The following is an 18819-nucleotide window of genomic DNA, read 5'->3' on the forward strand; positions in this document are numbered from 1 at the left end:
AGGCGCCCGCCACCGCGCCTAGCCAATTTTTTTTTGTATTTTTAGTAGAGACGGGTTTCACCGTGTTAGCCAGGACAGTCTCGATCTCCTGACCTCGTGATCCGCCCGTTTCGGCCTCCCAAAGTGCTGGGATTACAGGCGTGAGCCACTGTGCCTGGCCAAGAAATATATAATCTTAAATATAAGTTTTTCCCTCCAAGATTTTCCTGAATTAGGCCAAAAACTAATCCCACCAAGCATTACTATATTCTGAGAAGCCAGTACTTTCTTTTCCTTTAAGTCCATAAATTATGCCCACCTACTTTCAAATCTCTTATTCAAAAAAACTAAGAAAGCTCATAACTGGCCTTATTAAGTGTTTTGGCTTTATGAGTGTTTAGTATAAAACTGGAAGAATTCCATTTACTTTAGACCCACCAAAATATAACATTCTACATAAATAAAGAAAAGATTCTTTATGTATGAGTAATACAATAGCACCTTTGCCAGTATAATAACAAGTGGAATGAGGCATAGAATTAAGAATGAAAAAGATTTGGAAAAACTAGAATGGGGAAATTCAACAAAGTGAAATTTAACCTCAATGTTTTAAAGCTCTGATTTTATGTATAATTATAAGATGAGAAAGACCTATTTTAAGAACAGGACATTTTAAAAACTTCCAGATTGTAGTTGAATATACATTAAATATGAATGTGATATGACTGATGCAGTAGTAAGCTACAATTAGCATGACTAGATAATCCAAGTCATGGAAAGTTACAGTTATAAACATAAAAACCCACAATATGCTGTACTGGCTAGGAAATATTTTGACATGCTCTGTTCAGGGGCATTGATAAACATCCAGAGGATGGTTACCAGAGCTGGTCTTAAATCCATGGTAATGTGAAATGAATAAAGAAACTAGGGCTATTTAACCTGGAAAAGAGATAACTAATTAGGAAGCACAAAAAGTATGGTTCCAAATCATGTGGTAAAGATCAGGCCTAAAAGCAATGGGTGGAATCAATAGAGTGGGGGTATAACAAATCACTTTCTAAGGATCAGAGATACCCCACAGTAGAATGAATTAAATCAGAAAGTTTCTGTCCCTTTATAAGCAGAAGCTAGGTGACCAAATTTTTATTGTCCTAGAGCCAAGTACTGTGCCTGACACAGAATAGGTGTTTTAAAAAGAACTACTGAGTGAATAAATAACTTTAAAAGATAAGCTGAATGACAGTTTTCTTTCCCTCACAGTATTAGGGAAGTGGGAGAAAAGAATGAGCCTATAATTTTCACAATGGGTAAGGAGAGGTTGGAGTGCAGAGGAGAGTAGGCACAGGTCATTGTCTCTTGAGGTGAGCAACAGAGGTTCTCAAAAAACACAAGGAAATTAATTTGGCAAACCAATAAAACTTAGCTTACAACACTGTTGTTTCTGATAGGGCACTGTTACCTATCAACCTTTGCTTTAGCATATATTTAAGAAGCCCTAAATCTAGTATCTGGTCTAGAACTACATATACCATTTAGGAATAAATATAACATTTATGACCTTATCTATCTTTTCTTGAAATTCTTTAATTCTTCGTTGTCGTTCCTTTATTCCTTCACTCAACATAGTACATTGAGACTCAATATTTAGTAGTTCACTTTGTAGCTGAGATTGTTCCTAACAACAAAAGAGAAAATTTTTTTTTAACATGGCTGTTTTAGCTTTATATAGTGAAGCCAAAAATGTGATAGGTATCTTTTAGAATAAAAGAAGAATCTATGAGATAAGATGAATTCACCTGGATAAAAGATTAAATACCACATAAATAATTAAGGGACTATAATATAATCTCAATCATGGGATAAAGTATCTAAAAATTGGCCAGGAGTGGTGGCTCTAATCCTTGGGAGGTCAAGGTGGGCAGATCACCTGAAGTCAGGAGTTTTGAGACCAGCCTGGCCAACATGGTGAAACCCCATCTCTACTAAAAAAATACAAAAATTACATGCCTGTAATCCAGCTACTCAGGAGGTTGAGGCAGGAAGAGCACTTGAACCTGGGAGATGGAGGTTGCAGCGAACAGAAACAGAGCCACTGTACTCCAGCCTGGGTGACAGAGTGAGACTCTGTCTCAGAAAAAAAAAAAAAGTATCTAAAAATTACATGGAGCTATATAAATGTAATTCCTGAAATTCTATGTCCTGGGTCAAGTGCCCAGCATATTTTATGTAAATCTATATTACCCGGTAAAAAGCAACAAGGTGCTTCTTTTTAATCATCTCCAGTTCATTTTGTGAATATTTGAGTCGTGTTTGAGTTCCTTGTACCAGGGTCTGTAATTGTTTCAAATCTGTTTCTTTGCGGAGTGTCTTCATTAAATCCTAAAAAGAAAGAAAAATATGAGAATATTTTATGATAGAAAAGCACTTTCACTTTTCAAAGTGCTTTCATATGTAATAATTCACTGATTTTTACATACCACCACACCCATGCCTTACCTCCCTTTCCTCTGATAAGAGACTGGGCAATTAAGTACATTAGTGATCTGGAGTAACTAAAACGCCATACAGCTTCCTCAAAAAAACTAACATTGCTTAACAGGAAAGAATTGGGAATGGAAAATGAAGAGGGGTGTGTATATTCCATCCAACACACATTAATGACATAAATAGGATCTTGTAATTGCCTTGTTTTTAGTGCATCTTTACCTTTTGGCTTGCCTCCCTCATTCCCTTCTTCTTTCACTCACCTTATGCCTCAACCAAATTAACTCCCTCAGACACTCCCTCCCATTGACTCCAGGGTTTTTTTTTTTTTTTTTTTTTTTTTTTTTTGAGACCGAGTCTCACTCTGTAGCCTAGCCTGGAGTGCAGTGGTGCGATCTCTGCTCACTGCAAGCTCCACCTCCCCGGTTCACGCCAGTCTCCTGCCTCAGCCTCCCGAGTAGCTGGGACTACAGGTGCCCACCACCACACCTGGCTAATTTTTTGTATTTTTAGTAGAGATGGGGTTTCATCATGTTAGCCAGATGGGCTCGATCTCCTGACCTTGTGATCCGCCCACCTCGGCCTCCCAAAGTGCTGGGACTACAGACGTGAGCTACTGCGCCCGGCCGACTCCAGGTCTTTAGATAAACTCTTTCAACCAACCGCCAAGCAGAAACTCTGAATCTACCTATAACTTGGAAGTGCTTTCTCCAACCCCAGCTCCCAGTTCTCCTCCCTTCTGGACTTAACCAAGGTACATCTGATATGTATTGACTGATGTCTTAAGTCTCCTAAAACATAAAACCAAGCTGCAGCCTGGTGACCTGGGACACACGTTCTCAGGACCTCTTGAGGCGGTGTCACGGGCATGTCCTTAACCTTGGCAAAATAAACTTCTAAATTGATTAAGACCTGTCTCAGATACTTTTGGTTTACAATAATATAGGGCACAAAATTACTTTCTCCAGATATGCTGATACCATTTATTAAATAATCTATCCTTTTCTCACTGAACTGAAACATCATTTTGCTGAACATTAATTATTAATTGTTAAGTATACTGGTCTCTATTTCTGGAGTTCCTGTTGTTTCATTAACCTGTTAGATACCTGTAAATAGCTATATCTTGAATTTAGTAAGATTACCATAACTTCTAATCTTGAGGCTTTAGGCAATCTAGTCCACAGGCAGTAAGGTTTTGGGAAAGGACTGTTACTGTCTTTGTTTCAAAGCTAAACTATAACCTAACTTCCTCCCAAAGTTAGTTTGGCCTATCCCCAGGAATGAACAAGGACAGCTTGGAGGTTAGAAGCGAGGTAGAGTCAGTTAAGTCAGATGTTTTTCACTGCCTCAGTTATAATTTTGCAATGGTGGTTCCATAACTTTAAATGATGACTACTGCAGTTTTCATAAATAATATAGGTAAATTATTAAAATAATTAGGCGAATGTGATGGGATAAATACTTATAGACAAACTCATAATTTGGAATCTAAAGTTATATTAAATAATAGATATTTCATTATTTGGGTATTTTCCAATAAAAATATATTGTAGGAAAACATTCTTAAAAAAAAAAGGGTGTCCATTTCAAAAAGGTGAACAATTTTTGTCTAATTCAAAGCTTATTTAAAAGTTATGTATAAAAACAAGGTAAAAGGAATCAGAAAATAAGAGAGAAGTAAAGAAAGTTATAAAAATAGAGGGTTTTTTTTTTTTTTTTGGTAAGAAAGCTTAAAGAGAAATAATTTTATATGAGAAAGAATCTTGTATGGTAAATTTAGTCCTAGAATAAAATGAATGGTTGTTTAAGAAAAAAGGATGTTCAGGACAAACCAGAAAGTTCAAGCATATCATGAATGGTCTGTGTAAATCACAATAAAAGGATTTATAGAAAAAAACCCAAAAAACTTTTATATGATCAAGTTGTCTTGTATTAAAGGGAAATTATAATGGTCTTTCTAGAGATTGGGCTTGATGTAAAAAAAATTATTCTTGCAACATTATATACAAATAATCAGGCCAAGTATATAATACAGCATTCAGTCCAACCATAACTTGTCTTTAGTAAAAACGGAAAATTGGAGAGAGAAAAATTATGTTTCAAAAACTAGTACACTTGTTGTTAGATTCTAGTCTTGCCTAATGTTTTTGAATTTTTACAGTTTGGACCAAATTCTAATTTTTCTTGGTTACAAGTCTTCAAAATAACGTTTTCAATTTTTCCCTTCTTTTTTCCCCATTTTTCCTAATGTGGAGTCACTGAAAACTAAGCTGTGCTTTTCGTAAAGCCCTACGAACTGAAGCTAGACAACTTAAATTTCAGAAGAAAATAACAGCAACCTATTTACGTACATAAGCCACTTTCATACCTGCCTGCTAATGTATGGACTTCATAGTAATGTGACCTATATCGATTTTCCAGGATTGTTGTTTCTTGTTGTTCTTCCTTCCTTCTCCTATTTTCACAGGACATGAGAAAATCAGCTTTCCTAGTAACTTGGAACCTACCTGTCTAGAAATAAACCATCCTAGCCATAAGAGATCACATGAAACCTGAGACCAGAGACTCATTTTCCTCTAAAATGCTTTCACCAAAAGATTTTTAAAAAGGGGGGAAATGTGAAAGGAAAATAAATCTTGGGGCTCCAAAATCACTAAGCTAAAAGGAAAAGTCAAGCTGGGAACTGCGTAGAGGAAACCTGCCTCCTATTCTATTCAGAGTCCCCCCTCTGCTCACCAAGATAAATGCATATCTGACTGCCTCCTTTGGAGAGGCTTCATCAGAAACTCAAAAGAATGCAACCATTTGTCTCTTATCTACCTATGACCTGGAAACCCCCTCTCTGTTTTGAGTTATCCTGCCTTTGCTTCCAGTTGTCTTGCCTTTTCCAGACCGAACAATGTTCATCTTACATGTTGATCGATGTTTCATTTCTCCCTAAAATGTATAAAACCAAACTGTGCTCTGACCACCTTGGGCACATGCTGTCAGGACCTCCTGAGACTGTGTCATGGGTGTGCATCCTCAACCTTGGCAAAATAAACTTTCTAAATTAACTGACACCTGTCTCAGATATTCAGGGTTCACACTTCCAAGACTACGTTGAATAGTGGTAACAGGTAACTATTTCTTGATTTTAACTAAAATGATTTCACTGTTTTCACCATTTAAGCAATTATTTCTGTTCAAGAGCTATTTATTTTATTTAAATAATTTCCACTAATTAGTCTTTTACTTAGTATTTTAATTAGGTCTGGCTGCTGAATTTTATCAAATGCCTTTTTTACACATGATGACATGACTTTTCTCCTGCCTTTAATTCATTAATATAATGGATTATGACGATCACTTAAACACCCATGTATCTGTGAAATAAATTCCATCGAGCCAGATGTATTATTTTACTACAGTGCTCAATTCTCTAATACTGACATTTTATTTAGATATTATATATTTATACTCATAAGGGAAGTCAGCTTTTAGGTTTTTTTTGTACTATATATTATTTTATATTAAAGTTATACTACCTTTATAAAATAAGCTGGAAAGTTTCCATCTTTTTTATATATTACATAAAACTAAGCTGTAAACTCATATGGTCTCAGAGGTTATTTTTGGTTTTTACTCGTGGTCAAACATACATAACATAAAATTTACCATCTTTACCATTTTTATTTGGCTAGTCAAGCACAGTTGTGAGATCTTTACCATTTCTAAGTGTACAGTTCAGTAGTGTTTAAATATATCCACATTGTGTGCAAGCAATTTCCAGATCTCTTCATCTTGCAAAACTGAAACTCTGTCTCAATTAAACAACAACTCATTCTCCCCTTCTCCAGCCACTGGCAACAACTGGTCTCCTTTCTGTCTCTATGAATTTGACTACTCTAGGTACCTCATGTTAGTGTAATCAGACAGTATTTGTCCTCAAGTTTCATCTATGTTGTAGCATATGTCAGAATTTCCTCCCTTTTTAATGCTGAATAATATTCCATTGTATGTATATACTACATTCTGTTTATTCATCTGTTGATAGACACCTGGATTGCTTCTACCTTTTGGCTGTTGTGAATAATGCTGCTATGAATATGGGTGTATAAATCTCTTTTTTGAGACCCTGCTTTCTTGTTTTGGGTATATGCCCAACATATTCACAGGTTCTGGGGTGACAAAAGAAAGAATTGCAGGATAATATGGTAGTTCTATTTTTAATTTTTTGAGAAGCCATCATACCATTTTCCATGATATGCTATATACCATTTTATATTCCTGAAGCCTTTTTTCAGTGTAGAGCACAGTGGCATTAAATATATATATATATATATTTTTTTCCTCACGCAAAACTAGTTTGCCATTAATCAATAATGGATCTAATTTTCAGCTCCTTAGTACAATGACTTTTATCCTCATGCTTGCTTTTCCTTTGGTGCAATATTGCTGCTGCATCTTGACTGCGTTGCAGTCAGGAGGAAGAAACGCAGAAGATAACACCAAAACTTTCACTTATATCTCACTGGCCAAAACTGTCACATGGCCAGCCCTAGCTACAAGGCAACTTGTGAAATTAAGTTGTTTTTATTTTTCACAATCTTGCAATAGAGTCTAGAAAGGAAGGAAACTGTGGATGGGGATTAGGCCAGCAAACCACACCACTGCCTACCTTTTCAAACATTTCACCTTTTTTCTGTTCAATCTTGGTAATTTATATTTTCTAAAAAATATCCATTTCTTCCAAATTTTCAATTTTTAAAACCATATAGTTATTCGCATGTAGGATTCTTTTAAAATTATTTTAATGTTTTCATTCCTGATCATGTATGTTTGCTTCTAGCTTTTTTTCCCCTTCATTAGGATTGCAGAGTTTATCTAGTCTTTCAAAAGCACTAGCTTTTAGATTTGCCCCTTTTCTATTTTGAGTTGTTTTCTACTAAATTAATGTCAGCTTTAAAAAAATTTCCTAGCCTGGGCATGGTGGCTCATGCCTGTAATCCTAGCACTTTGGGAGGCCAAGGCAGGCAGATCATGAGGTCAGGAGTTCCAGACCAGCCTGGCCAGCACGGTGAAACCCTGTCTCTACTAAAAATACAAAAAATTAGCTGGGCACAGGAGTGCGTGCCTGTAATCCCAGCTACTTGGCAGGCTGAGGCAGGAGAATTGCTTGAACCCAGGAGGCAGAGGTTGCAGTGAGCCGAGATCACCCCACTGCACTCCAGCCTGGGCAACAGAGTGAGACTCTGTCTCACAAAAAAAAAAAAAAAAATTCCTTGTATAACTCTTGTTATTTTGTGGGTATTCTAATTTCTTTTATTTTTAAATAGAGATGGGGTCTTATCATGTTGTCCAGGCTGGTCTCAAACTCCTGGACTCAAGTGATCCTCCTGCCTTGGCTTCCCAAAGTGCTGAGATTACAGGCAAAAGCCACCATGCCTGGCCAGTTGTTCTAATTGCTTTCCTTTTTTTTTTTTTTTTTTGAGACAGGGTCTCTTTCTGTCACCCAGGCTGAAGTGCAGTGACATGATCACTGCTCACTGCAGCCTTGACCTCCCAGGCTTAAGTGATCCTCCTGCCAAGTAGCTGGGACTATAGGTGCATGCCACCACTCCCGGCTAATTTTTTAATTTTTAATTTTTTGTAGAGAAGAGGTCTCACTATGTTGCCCAGTCTGTGGTTCCTCTAATTTTTCAAAAAGTGACTAATAAGTTCCCTTATATTTTTTCTTTCTTCTTTAGTAATGTAGGCATTACTTGATTACATCCTCTTGATGTAGCTTTTACTGTGTCTCAAAGATAATGGTAGGAAGTATATTCCTATTCATCATTTTTGAAATACTTTGTAATTTGCCTCTGGATTACTTCCTTAATTCCAAAACTATCTACATTTCTTAATTTCTACAGAGACAAATATTATTTTGGTCATTATTTCTTGTTTCATTAAATTATGATCAAGGTGACCTATAAAAAGCTCTACTTTTAAAAAACTATTGAGGTTTCCATTGTGGCCGAGCATATGATCAATTTTCATAAATGTTTAACAGATATTTTTAACAGTATCTTGCATTTATTGAGCACTTATTGTTCTATGCAATTTACATTTATTAACCAACTTAATCCTCTTAACAATGCTACGAAATAGATGTTATTATTCACATTATACTGATGAGGAAACTAAAGCATAAAAGCATGTAACTTACTCAGAAGTCACTCTGCTGAAACGTTCCACTATATTTTTATTTTTATTAAGAAGTAGTTTCAAGCCTTCTTTTCCCTAATTCAACCAAACTAAACACTTAACCTTTCCTTCTAAGAGTGATTTTCCAACTCCTGAGTTATCTTTTCCATTCTATTAAAAAAATTAGTTTTACTCTAAATATTAATATTTAGGTGCTATGTGCTGCAAACAGATTTATAATGGAAATCTTTGTCTTATGTTACATATAATCTTCTTTATTCAATTAAATTATAAGTACTTACTGAAAGCTTACTACACACAAGGATTTTTAACCTTTAAGTTCACATTGTCTAATATTATTACTTTTGTTTTCTTTTTGTTTGCATTTGTCAGGTGAGCATCCCATTATTTTTCAACATTCAGGTTTTTTTCTGTTTTCCTTCTTTTTTTTTTTTTTTTTTTTTTTTGAGGCAGAGTCTTGCCTGTTGCCCAGGCTGGAGTGAAGCGGCATGATCTCAGCTCATGGCAACCTCTGCTTCCCAGTTCAAGCTATTTCTCCTGCCTCAGCCTCCTGAGTAGCTGGGCCTACAGGTGCACGCCAACACGCCCAGCTAATTTTTGTATTTTTAGTAGAGACAGGGCTTCACTATGTTGGCGTTCACAGGGTTCACAGCTGGTCTTGAACTCCTGACCTCGTGATCCGCCCACCTCAGCCTCCCAAAGTGTTGGGATTACAGGCGTGAGCCACTGCGCCCGGCCAAGCCTCTGTTGTTTCAAGGCCACTGCTGTTTTAGGTCAGTTTTAGGAGCCGGTCGAGTGAAGTGCCTGAGAGCCAGTTCTCCTTGGGTTCAATCCCAAGCACCCACAGTTCCTGGGGGTATGACCTCGCCAAGCCACTTAACGTGTCTGTAACTCAGGTTATTCAACTAGAAAATGTGAGTAGTAAAAATACCCATCACCAGCTGTTGTGAGAATCAAATTAGTGAATTCTACATGAAGTGTGTGGATTTGCACATAGCTTTGCATTTGGAGATGGGGTTTTGTCCTATTGGCCAGGCTGGTCTCAAACTCCTGACCTCAGGTGATCCACCCGCCTTGGCCTCCCAAAGTGCTGGGATTACAGGCGTGAGCTACCATGCCTGGCCAGAAGTATGGTTTTTAGTCCTGGAAAATCTTTTTGTGCGTTGGGGATTGGCAGGGGAAGGATGACCCTATACTAAATTTCCTTAATGCTCCGTTACTTTTTTGCTCAAGTTGTTGCCTGGCTCCTAGAACACCTCAGATACATTTATGTATTTCTTTCACCACTGAGGACCATGTCTGAGTATTAAAGTCCCCGAAATCACAGCACCCCACAAGGATTTTCTATACCTGAGGGTCAGTGATTACAAGAGAAGACTGTCAGTACCACCCTGAGACAGAGACTACCCTGAGGCAGAGGAAAAGATATCTCTCTGGTATCCCTGGACTCTTCCAAACTCAGGAATAGGGAGGCCACAAATTTCCTACTAGGCTAATATTTAGCTTCATGGGGTTCAAGAAGATCAGGCATCCTTACATGGGACAAATGTTTAACTTACCCCCAGATTCTGCTATGTCCTGATTCTTACCCAAGCACTCTTCACATCAAAAGAGAGGAAGCCCTATATCAGCTTTTCCCAGCAGCCTCCCTCAGAACCCAAGACATCATTCTCACCTAGCTGCCACCTGGTTCAGGTTGTGACACACAGATGGAACCTTGGCATGGACATGGATGGGAAGCAAGATTGACGTTAAGTTGGTATCTTCCCAGAACTCTCTCTGTGCCTAGGCCTAAATTTGTTCAAGTCTTTAAAAGCTGAATATTTCTACACCTTAGATTAAAACATAAAATGTAGTCTTATGCTTCAGAAAAAGATGAAAATTAGTCAAGTAACTTTGCCAAAATAAGTGCTTGAATCAACCAAGGAAGAAAACTAAATAGAAACAATAAATAAATAATCTGAAAGCATTCTATTGATTTAGCATCTGTAAATTTGGCTTCAATAAATGAGGGAATTACAATATTCAACAAATTATACTTTTGTAAAATGGTAAGTCAGTCGGTAAAAATAAAGCAGGGTCCCCAGTCATCAAAATAAATTCCAGATAAAAAAAAAATCTAAATGTTAAAAACACAAAAGCACTAGAAGGAAGCATTATTGAACTTCTTTTGTGATCTTCAGAAAGAATTAGGTCTTTCTAAGCATAACATATCCTAAAATCCAGAAGTTATAAAAGATTAATAAATTTGGCTACATAAAGATTAAAAACACATGCATGACAAAAAGAACAAAGTCAATGTCAAAGAGATACTCAGCAATTAAAAATAATAACTTTTGATACACACATGAATCTCAAAAATACTAAGTGAAGAAAATGCAACACAAAAGACTGCTGACTGTATGAATCCATTTATATGGAAGTCTAGAAGAGGAAAAACTATAATGATAGAAAGCAGATTGGGTTGTGAGGCCCCAAAGGGTCCAGAAGAGGGGACTGACTAAAAGGAACCCAAAGGAATTTTGGGGGGTGATGAAAATGTTCTATCATGAGTGCATGATCATGATATAGATATCATGATATATCATGATGGTTATGTGACTATGTACATTTGTCAAAACTTACTAAATTATACTTAAAATTAGTGACTGTTACGGTATATAAATTATATTCCAACTGAAGCTGACTAAAAAGTCAAATGAAAAATGTTTACAACACATATGACTAAGGACTAAATTACTTAATACAAATAATTCTTAAAATAGTAATAAAATAAGGAACAATGTACTAGAAAAATGTGCAGAGAAAATAAGCAGTTCACAGAAGGAAAAATTACAGAGGACCATTACATTCATGAGGAAATGCCCAACCTCAGTTATATTTTAAGAAATGCCTAACAGGCCGGGCACAGTGGCTCACAACTGTAATCCCAGCACTTTGGGAGGCCCAGGCAGGCGGATCACCTGAGGTCGGGAGTTCAAGACCAGCCTGACCAACATGGAGAAACCCCATCTCTACTAAAAATACAAAATTAGCTGGGCATGGTGGCACATGCCTGTAATTCCAGCTACTCAGGAGGCTGAGGCAGGAGAATCACTTGAACCCGGGAGGCGGAGGTTGTAGTGAGCCGAGATCACACCATGGCACTCCAGCCTGGGCAACAAGAGAGAAACTCCATCTAAAAAAGAAAAAAAAACTTGCTGCAAACACTATAGCAACAGTCTATTATAAAACAAAGAAAATAGGAAAAATAATACATATGCTTGCACATACCGAGAAAATTTCTGGAAGCTATGTATCAAACCGTGTTTAGTAAATACCACTGAGATATAAGGAAGAGAGTAAGGGAAAGATTTTTATTTTTTATTTTTATTTCATTCTGCATTATTTCAATTCTTAAACTACAGAAATGGTTATTATAAAAAACCCACCCAGTTTAAAAACACAATTATTCTACTTACTATATTACAACTTTTATGGCATGGATTTACCTTTAGCTCTTGGATTTTCTGGCTTCGTCTGTCTCTTAGATTCTTTAACTCTTTCTCATCCCAGCATCTAGCCTTGTATTTTAAGTCACTTGACCCTCCGGAGATCACTCCAGATTTTAAAAATAATGTTCCATCAAGAGCTACTGTCTGTAAAATTAAAAATATTTTGCCCTGAAGAAATGTACACAAAGATACAAATAAAAACATACTGTGGCAATTTTTAAAGTTAAGAATAAAACAGATGAGAAAAGACACTTACTGAACTTTACTAATAAAATATCTAGTTTATGAAGAGACCCCAAACAATAAACAAACCACAAATTTAAAATCCATTTTACTAAGGCCTAAAGCAATTCTAGGCAATAAATTATTGATTTAGTCTTATATCAATATCTGGGTTGGTTCCAATTTTTCCTGTTATACACAATGATTCAGTGAATAAAGCTTGTACACACATCATTTCATACACATGTAAGTTAATCTACAAGCTAAGTTCCTCAAAGGCACAAGTGAGAGAACTGCCCTTCATTGAACAGGTATAAATTTAAGTTCCCACAACAGTGAACAGAAGAATCTCTTTCCCCATAAAGTGTTACTAAACATTTTGATGTTGGTCAATCTGACAGGTGAAAATAGTACCTCAGTGTAATTTTAATGAGTATTTTCCATATGAGTGAGGTTGCATTTCCATGTTTAAGAATCATTATATTTCCTTTTATGAAAACAAGTTTGTTCATATCCCTTGCCCATTTTCCCACTATATTATTGTTCTTTTCCACAGTGATTTGTAAGAACATCTGCTCTTTACTATGAGCTACAAATATTTTCCCGTTTGCCATTTTTCTTTTGATTTTTCTTATGGTAGTCTTTGCCATGCAGAAACTCTTTGTTAGGTGAATTCATTCATCTTTTATAGCTTTTGGGTTTTTTTTTCATATTGGAAAAGCCTTCCTGTCTCTGAGATTAAGAAAAAATTTCCCAGGCCAGGAGTGGTGGCTCATGCCTGTAATCCCATCACTTTGGGAGGCCAAGGCAGGCGGATCACTTGAGGTCAAGAGTTTCAGACCAGCCTGGCCAACATGGTGAAACCCCATCTCTACTGAAAATACAAAAATTAGCCAGGTGTGGTGGTGGGCACCTGTAATCTCAGTTACTTGGGAGGCTGAGGCACGAGAATCGCTTGAGCCTGGGAGACAGAGGTTGCAGTAAGCAGAGATCGCACCACTGCACTCCAGCCTGGGTGACAGAGCAAGACTCCATTTCAAAAAAAAAAAGAAAAGAAAAAATTTCCCATGGTTTCTCTTAGAAATTTTATGGTTTTACTTTTTACATTAACATTTCTAATTCATCTGGAATTTATCCTGATACAAGGAATGAGGTTTAGATTAACGATATTTTATTCCAGGTGGTACCCAGCAAAGTGGTACCCTGCACTTTATTTGCTATTGTTTAATATGTGAAATTTTGGAAAAAATAATATTTTCACAAATTTTCCAGCTACTTACTGACATTTTTCTAGGTGTTTTTTGCTTCACCATATTAAAAGGGCACAGTACAAATAGATCTTTCTATATGTTTTAGAGTAACAACCAACCAGTCTATAGGAGAAGAAAATAAATAATTGTATCTCTGGTTAAGGGAAACAGATAGAATAATTACATATATGTAAAGAGATTCGGGATTTTCAAATTTTGGTACATAAATTTTTAAAATATGTAAAAACCCAGTTATCACTAAAATATGGTGACCAAACTATAGCTAGCAGAATTGATGTAATTCATATTTGTAGTTTATAGATACTGTATGTAGTTTATATATACTATAGTTTACAAGTAAACAAGTAAACCAAAATATTTAATACTACTCGCAATGTTTGACTAAAGAAAATTCTAAAACATGGTATCAAGTATATAGAAAACCAAAAGCACAAATTGCAGATGATTCACCAGATGATTTCTGTGAAAATGTGACATCTATCCAACGGTTTGACCCAATCTAAAATAGAGAAAATTCTTCCAAAGTTCCTGAGATATAGTCAAGATACAAATAAGATACACCTGATTAAAATTTTGAACTACTGATAAAAATAAGATACAACCTAAAGGGGTAAAGATGTTATTGTGAACAAGATAGAAACCATAAATATTTGTTATATGAAGGAATAAGCAATCATATCTTCACGTGACTTCTTTGACCACACAAATCTTCAAATATCAATTCTATGAAATATACAAATATACAAAAGTAGATGTGAGTGTAGTTAATTAGGCAGCAAAATAAGAAAAACAATAACTACACTACCTTAAATTTAACATGTAGAATTCAACGACAGTGATTACATTATGCTTAAGATTATTGATCAGACACACCAAAATGTATGAAAAATTAATCATATTACATAAGTCAATAAATTTAACACTGGAAATCTTCATGTCTCATTAAGAAGTGCCTGTTTGTGTTAATTTGCAATTCTGGATATTCCAGATTAAATGTGTTAATTGACTAGTAAGTAATAAAATTACTACCAGTTTTTGAGAGCTATTTGCCAGGCACTATAATAGCGTTTTTCATGTTATTACTTAATTTAATTCTCATAATCCTATAAAACAGGTAATATTATTTCCCCAATTTTAGATGAGAAAACTAAAACTAGAGGTTTACAAACTTCCCTAAAGTCACATAATTAGTTACTAAGTAGCATCACTGGTCTTACTTTATAGCTTATATACCCTCAAGCATTATGTTATACTTCATGGTAAATGCAGTTTTTAAAAAAAAACTACATCAGATTATTTGAGTTTAACATTGCTCAACTAAATACAAATATAACTAAATACTCTCTATTCAACTAAGAGTAAAATAGTACTTACTTTTAAGACCAAAATTATTCCCTCAAGATACCTGTATTTAGTAATCTCATTTCAATTGTGTTCTCTAGAAATTCAAATATGTTAAACCTTGAATACGCAAAAGGACAGTTAGTATCTCCACTAAAGTATGGAAGAATTAGCCCACGTTGTAAAATAAATACCCAAAATCTTTCCTGGTATTCAAAACCACAGGTACTATATCCAGGGTTCCATGTAAGGTTAAACAACAACAACAACTAACTGCTTTAGGATATTATTAAAATAAATCTAATTTCCGAAATATAATTTATGATGTTGAGAAATGCTGTAAGGGTTTTTTTTCTAAATTCAACAGAAAATTATAAAAACCACTGAGGCCATAACCACCTTAGGTTCTATGTTGGTTCTCTTTAGAAAAAAGAACATATAAAACGCATATATAAATATTTGTGTTTGTATATGTTAGTCATATAAATACTACTTCAACTTATCCAAAGATGTGATCCAAGCCTCTTTTCTTACTTTCCGTCTTTCAGGTCCACCGAATGCAATATGCCTTGCTTCTTCCACAGTCTCACAAACAAGACCATTTCCACACACAAACTGAATCACTTTCTTCAGCTGAGGAAACTGAGTTTTTATGACATCAATCACCATTTTACAGCCTTTAAGTTCCCTTAATCTTTCGTTGATTGGCTTGATCTAAAGGGTTTTAAAATATTTAACACGTTAGATACACTGAAATAAAAACAAAATGTTCATTATATTCTTTCTCACAAAACATATATACGCATGACAGCAAAAGATTAACAGTATGTACGCAGCCGGGCATGATGCTCACGCCTGTAATCCCAGAATTTTGGGAGGCCAAGGTGGGCAGATCACTTGAGGTCAGGAGTTTGAGACCAGCCTGGCCAACATGGTGAAACCCGGCCTCTACTAAAAATACAGAAAAATTAGCCAGGCATGGTGGCACATGCCTGTAATCCCAGCTACTCAGGAGGCTGAGGCAGGAGACTCGCTTGAGCTTGGGAGACGGTAGTTGTAGTGAGCTGAGATAGCACTACTGCACTCCAGCCTAGGTGACAGAGTGAGACTCCATCTCAAAACAAACAAACAAAGAAACAAAACAAAACAAAAAAACCAAAAAGACAAAAAACAAAACAAAACAAAACAAAAAACCAGTATGTAATTACACACCATAAAAGACTGATAAGAACATGATGAACTACATCCTACCATGGGTTTTGGTAATATATTTTAAAAACAAAAACTTCATCAAAAGCCAGAAGACGTAATTTCCAGTTTCAACTCTGCCACTAATCAGTCAGGATAAAACAATGTATAGGAAGTGTTCCACAAGACACTTTCAAAATCATAAAATCTAGTGGAAAATAATGCCCATTTAGATATGTGTCAAGAGAGCAACAAAACACTATGGAATTTTTAAAAACCACTTTTGGGCCAGGCGTGTAGCTTATGCCTGTAATCCCAGCACTTTGGGAGGCCGAGGCAGGTGGATCACCTGAGCTCAGGAGTTCAAGACCAGCCCAGCCAACATGGTAAAATCCTGTCTCTACTAAAAATACAAAAATTAACCGGGTGTGGTGGCAGGCGCCTGTAATCCCAGCTACTCAGGAGGCTGAGACAGGAGAATTGCTTGAACCCAGGAGGCGGAGGTTGCAGTGAGCAAAGATTGCGCCATTATACTCCAGGCTGGGCAACAAAGAGTGAGACTCTGTCTCAAAAAAAAAAAAACAAAACAAAACAGAAAAACACAAACAAAACACTTTCGACTTAAATGATCAGGAAAGCCTTCAGACCTTCTTAGTAATGACTTTTAGGTTGGGTTTACAACAGATCACAAAAGTGTCTACAATGTATTACCAAAATCCAGCAAGTATGATCTCACTTTTTAATAAAACAAACAAAACAAAGAAGAAAACATATATACAACCAAAACGTGTGTGTGTACGTGTGTGTATATACACTTGGGAATATACAGTTATATAAATTGAGTGTATGGAAGCAATCTAAAGTTGTTACTATTAAGGAATCAGACATTATGAAGGGGTAGGAGTATTCCCTTTATATTTGATACACTTCTGTGTAAGATTTTTTAAAAAATGAGTTTGTCTTGAAAAAAATCTCAAGTGAGAAATAAGTAAAACAGGATTCTAACAGGCAGATGAGATGGGGTAAAGAATTTCAGTAAGCAGAAGGTAACAACAGTGTGGAAGTACAAAAGGGAGGTCTGGACCATGAGTAGCACCAGCCCCTCCTCTGTGGAGATCTTATGCCAAGTGCTTTACATGTAACAACTCCTTGTAGTAATCCAATATGGTAAGAACTAATTCTTCCATTTCCACACATGGAAAACTGATACTCAGAAAAATTAAGAATAGGCCAGGCGCAGTGGCTCACGCCTGTAATCAAAGCACTTTGGGAGGCTGAGGCGGGCGCATCACCTGAGGTCGGGAATTTGAGACCAGCCTGACCAACGTGGAGAAACCCCGCCTCTACTAAAAATCCACAAAAAAAAAAAAAGAAAAAGAAAAAGCCGGGTGTGGTGGCACATACCTGTAATCCCAGCTACTTGGGAGGCTGAGGCAGGAGAATTGCTTGAACCCGGGAGGCAGAGGCTGCAGTGAACCAAGATCGTGCCACTGCACTCCAGATTGGGCAAAAGAGCAAGACTCCGTCTCAAAAAAAAAAAAAGAAAAGAAAAGAAAAGAAAAAAGAAAAATTAAGAATAAATTAGTAAGATCTAATTAGAAGTAGGGCTGAGATTCAAACTCAGAGCAGTCTAGCTCTAAGGCATGTGCTCTTAACTACTATGAAGACTGCCTGCAATTCAGGGTCTTGACTGGTGAACCAAAGAGGACACTTTTTTGAGTAGTCAATGAATAATCACTGAAGGATATCAATCATGATATGACAGAGTTTCTGCTTCACGAATTTACACTCAGGATATGTTAAGGTATCTCAATACATACCTCAAGGCTCAAAATTTAGCCTCTTTCACAAAGAGTTAACACACTGGGTCAAATATTTACAATTAAGACTGAATTGGCATTTCACCAACAGACCATACATCTTATCCATTTCCTATACTTTGCTATATAGGACAAAATACATTGCTGGCTAATAGGTAGAGTGGTGCACTGCTAGTGCAATGAAATCAAAGGTAGAATTCTGTAAAAACTAGATAAGGAAGAAATGATATGATGTCAAGAAAGAGAATAGCCACTTGATATTATTCTTTGCTTGCCAATATATTTAACACCAGCCATTTAAATGATTGCCTAACTGACATACAAGCTACAATTTTTTTCAATCACTATCATAGTTTTAGGCAACAAGATCATTCTTTAAAAGACAAGATTTTTATCACTATAAATACCAGGCATTACAAAGTTCTTACATCAAGGTAATCTAGAGCGAGGAATGTCTCAGGTTCAGCTCTTTCCTCTTTCAGAAATCGAATACAATCTTTTGCTACCTTTTCAGAGGCTACAACAATGGCAATAATGTACCGGCCAAAAAGCTTAGTAACAGCCAGCTGGTATTTCTTATGAATAGGATGACACAGGTCAAGTAGTCTTCCAAACTTAGCAGGTTTCAAAAAAGGAGAGAAAAATAGATATATTAGACTGAAATATATAATTCATTGTTATCTAATGTAACAAAGTAGCACAGACAAAAACTAATTTTATAAAATTACATACATCATAATTAATAGAGTTTTATTCAAATAGACCTAAGTTTCATTATGCAATGTCCATCTAGCTATGTAACACTTCATTTAAAAAAAGAGTAAT

General features: G+C 36.1%; 1 protein-coding gene across 2 annotated transcripts in view; it reads right to left on the reverse strand.

Annotated features, from left to right (window-relative positions):
- SMC1B (structural maintenance of chromosomes 1B) overlaps nt 1–18819 on the reverse strand; it is a 63710-nt gene that overhangs the window by 21417 nt on the left and 23474 nt on the right. For both annotated transcript variants that reach the window (XM_011984034.1, XM_011984033.1), the window contains exons 10-14: nt 18423–18608; nt 15521–15700; nt 12150–12296; nt 2224–2361; nt 1541–1657 (exon numbers count right to left, since the gene is read on the reverse strand). In XM_011984034.1, coding sequence (XP_011839424.1) covers nt 1541–1657; nt 2224–2361; nt 12150–12296; nt 15521–15700; nt 18423–18608 — 768 coding nt within the window. The remainder of the gene's footprint in view (nt 1–1540; nt 1658–2223; nt 2362–12149; nt 12297–15520; nt 15701–18422; nt 18609–18819) is intronic.

Source organism: Mandrillus leucophaeus, unplaced genomic scaffold (assembly GCF_000951045.1).
Source record: "Mandrillus leucophaeus isolate KB7577 unplaced genomic scaffold, Mleu.le_1.0 Scaffold26, whole genome shotgun sequence".
Taxonomy (NCBI): Eukaryota; Metazoa; Chordata; class Mammalia; order Primates; family Cercopithecidae; genus Mandrillus; species Mandrillus leucophaeus.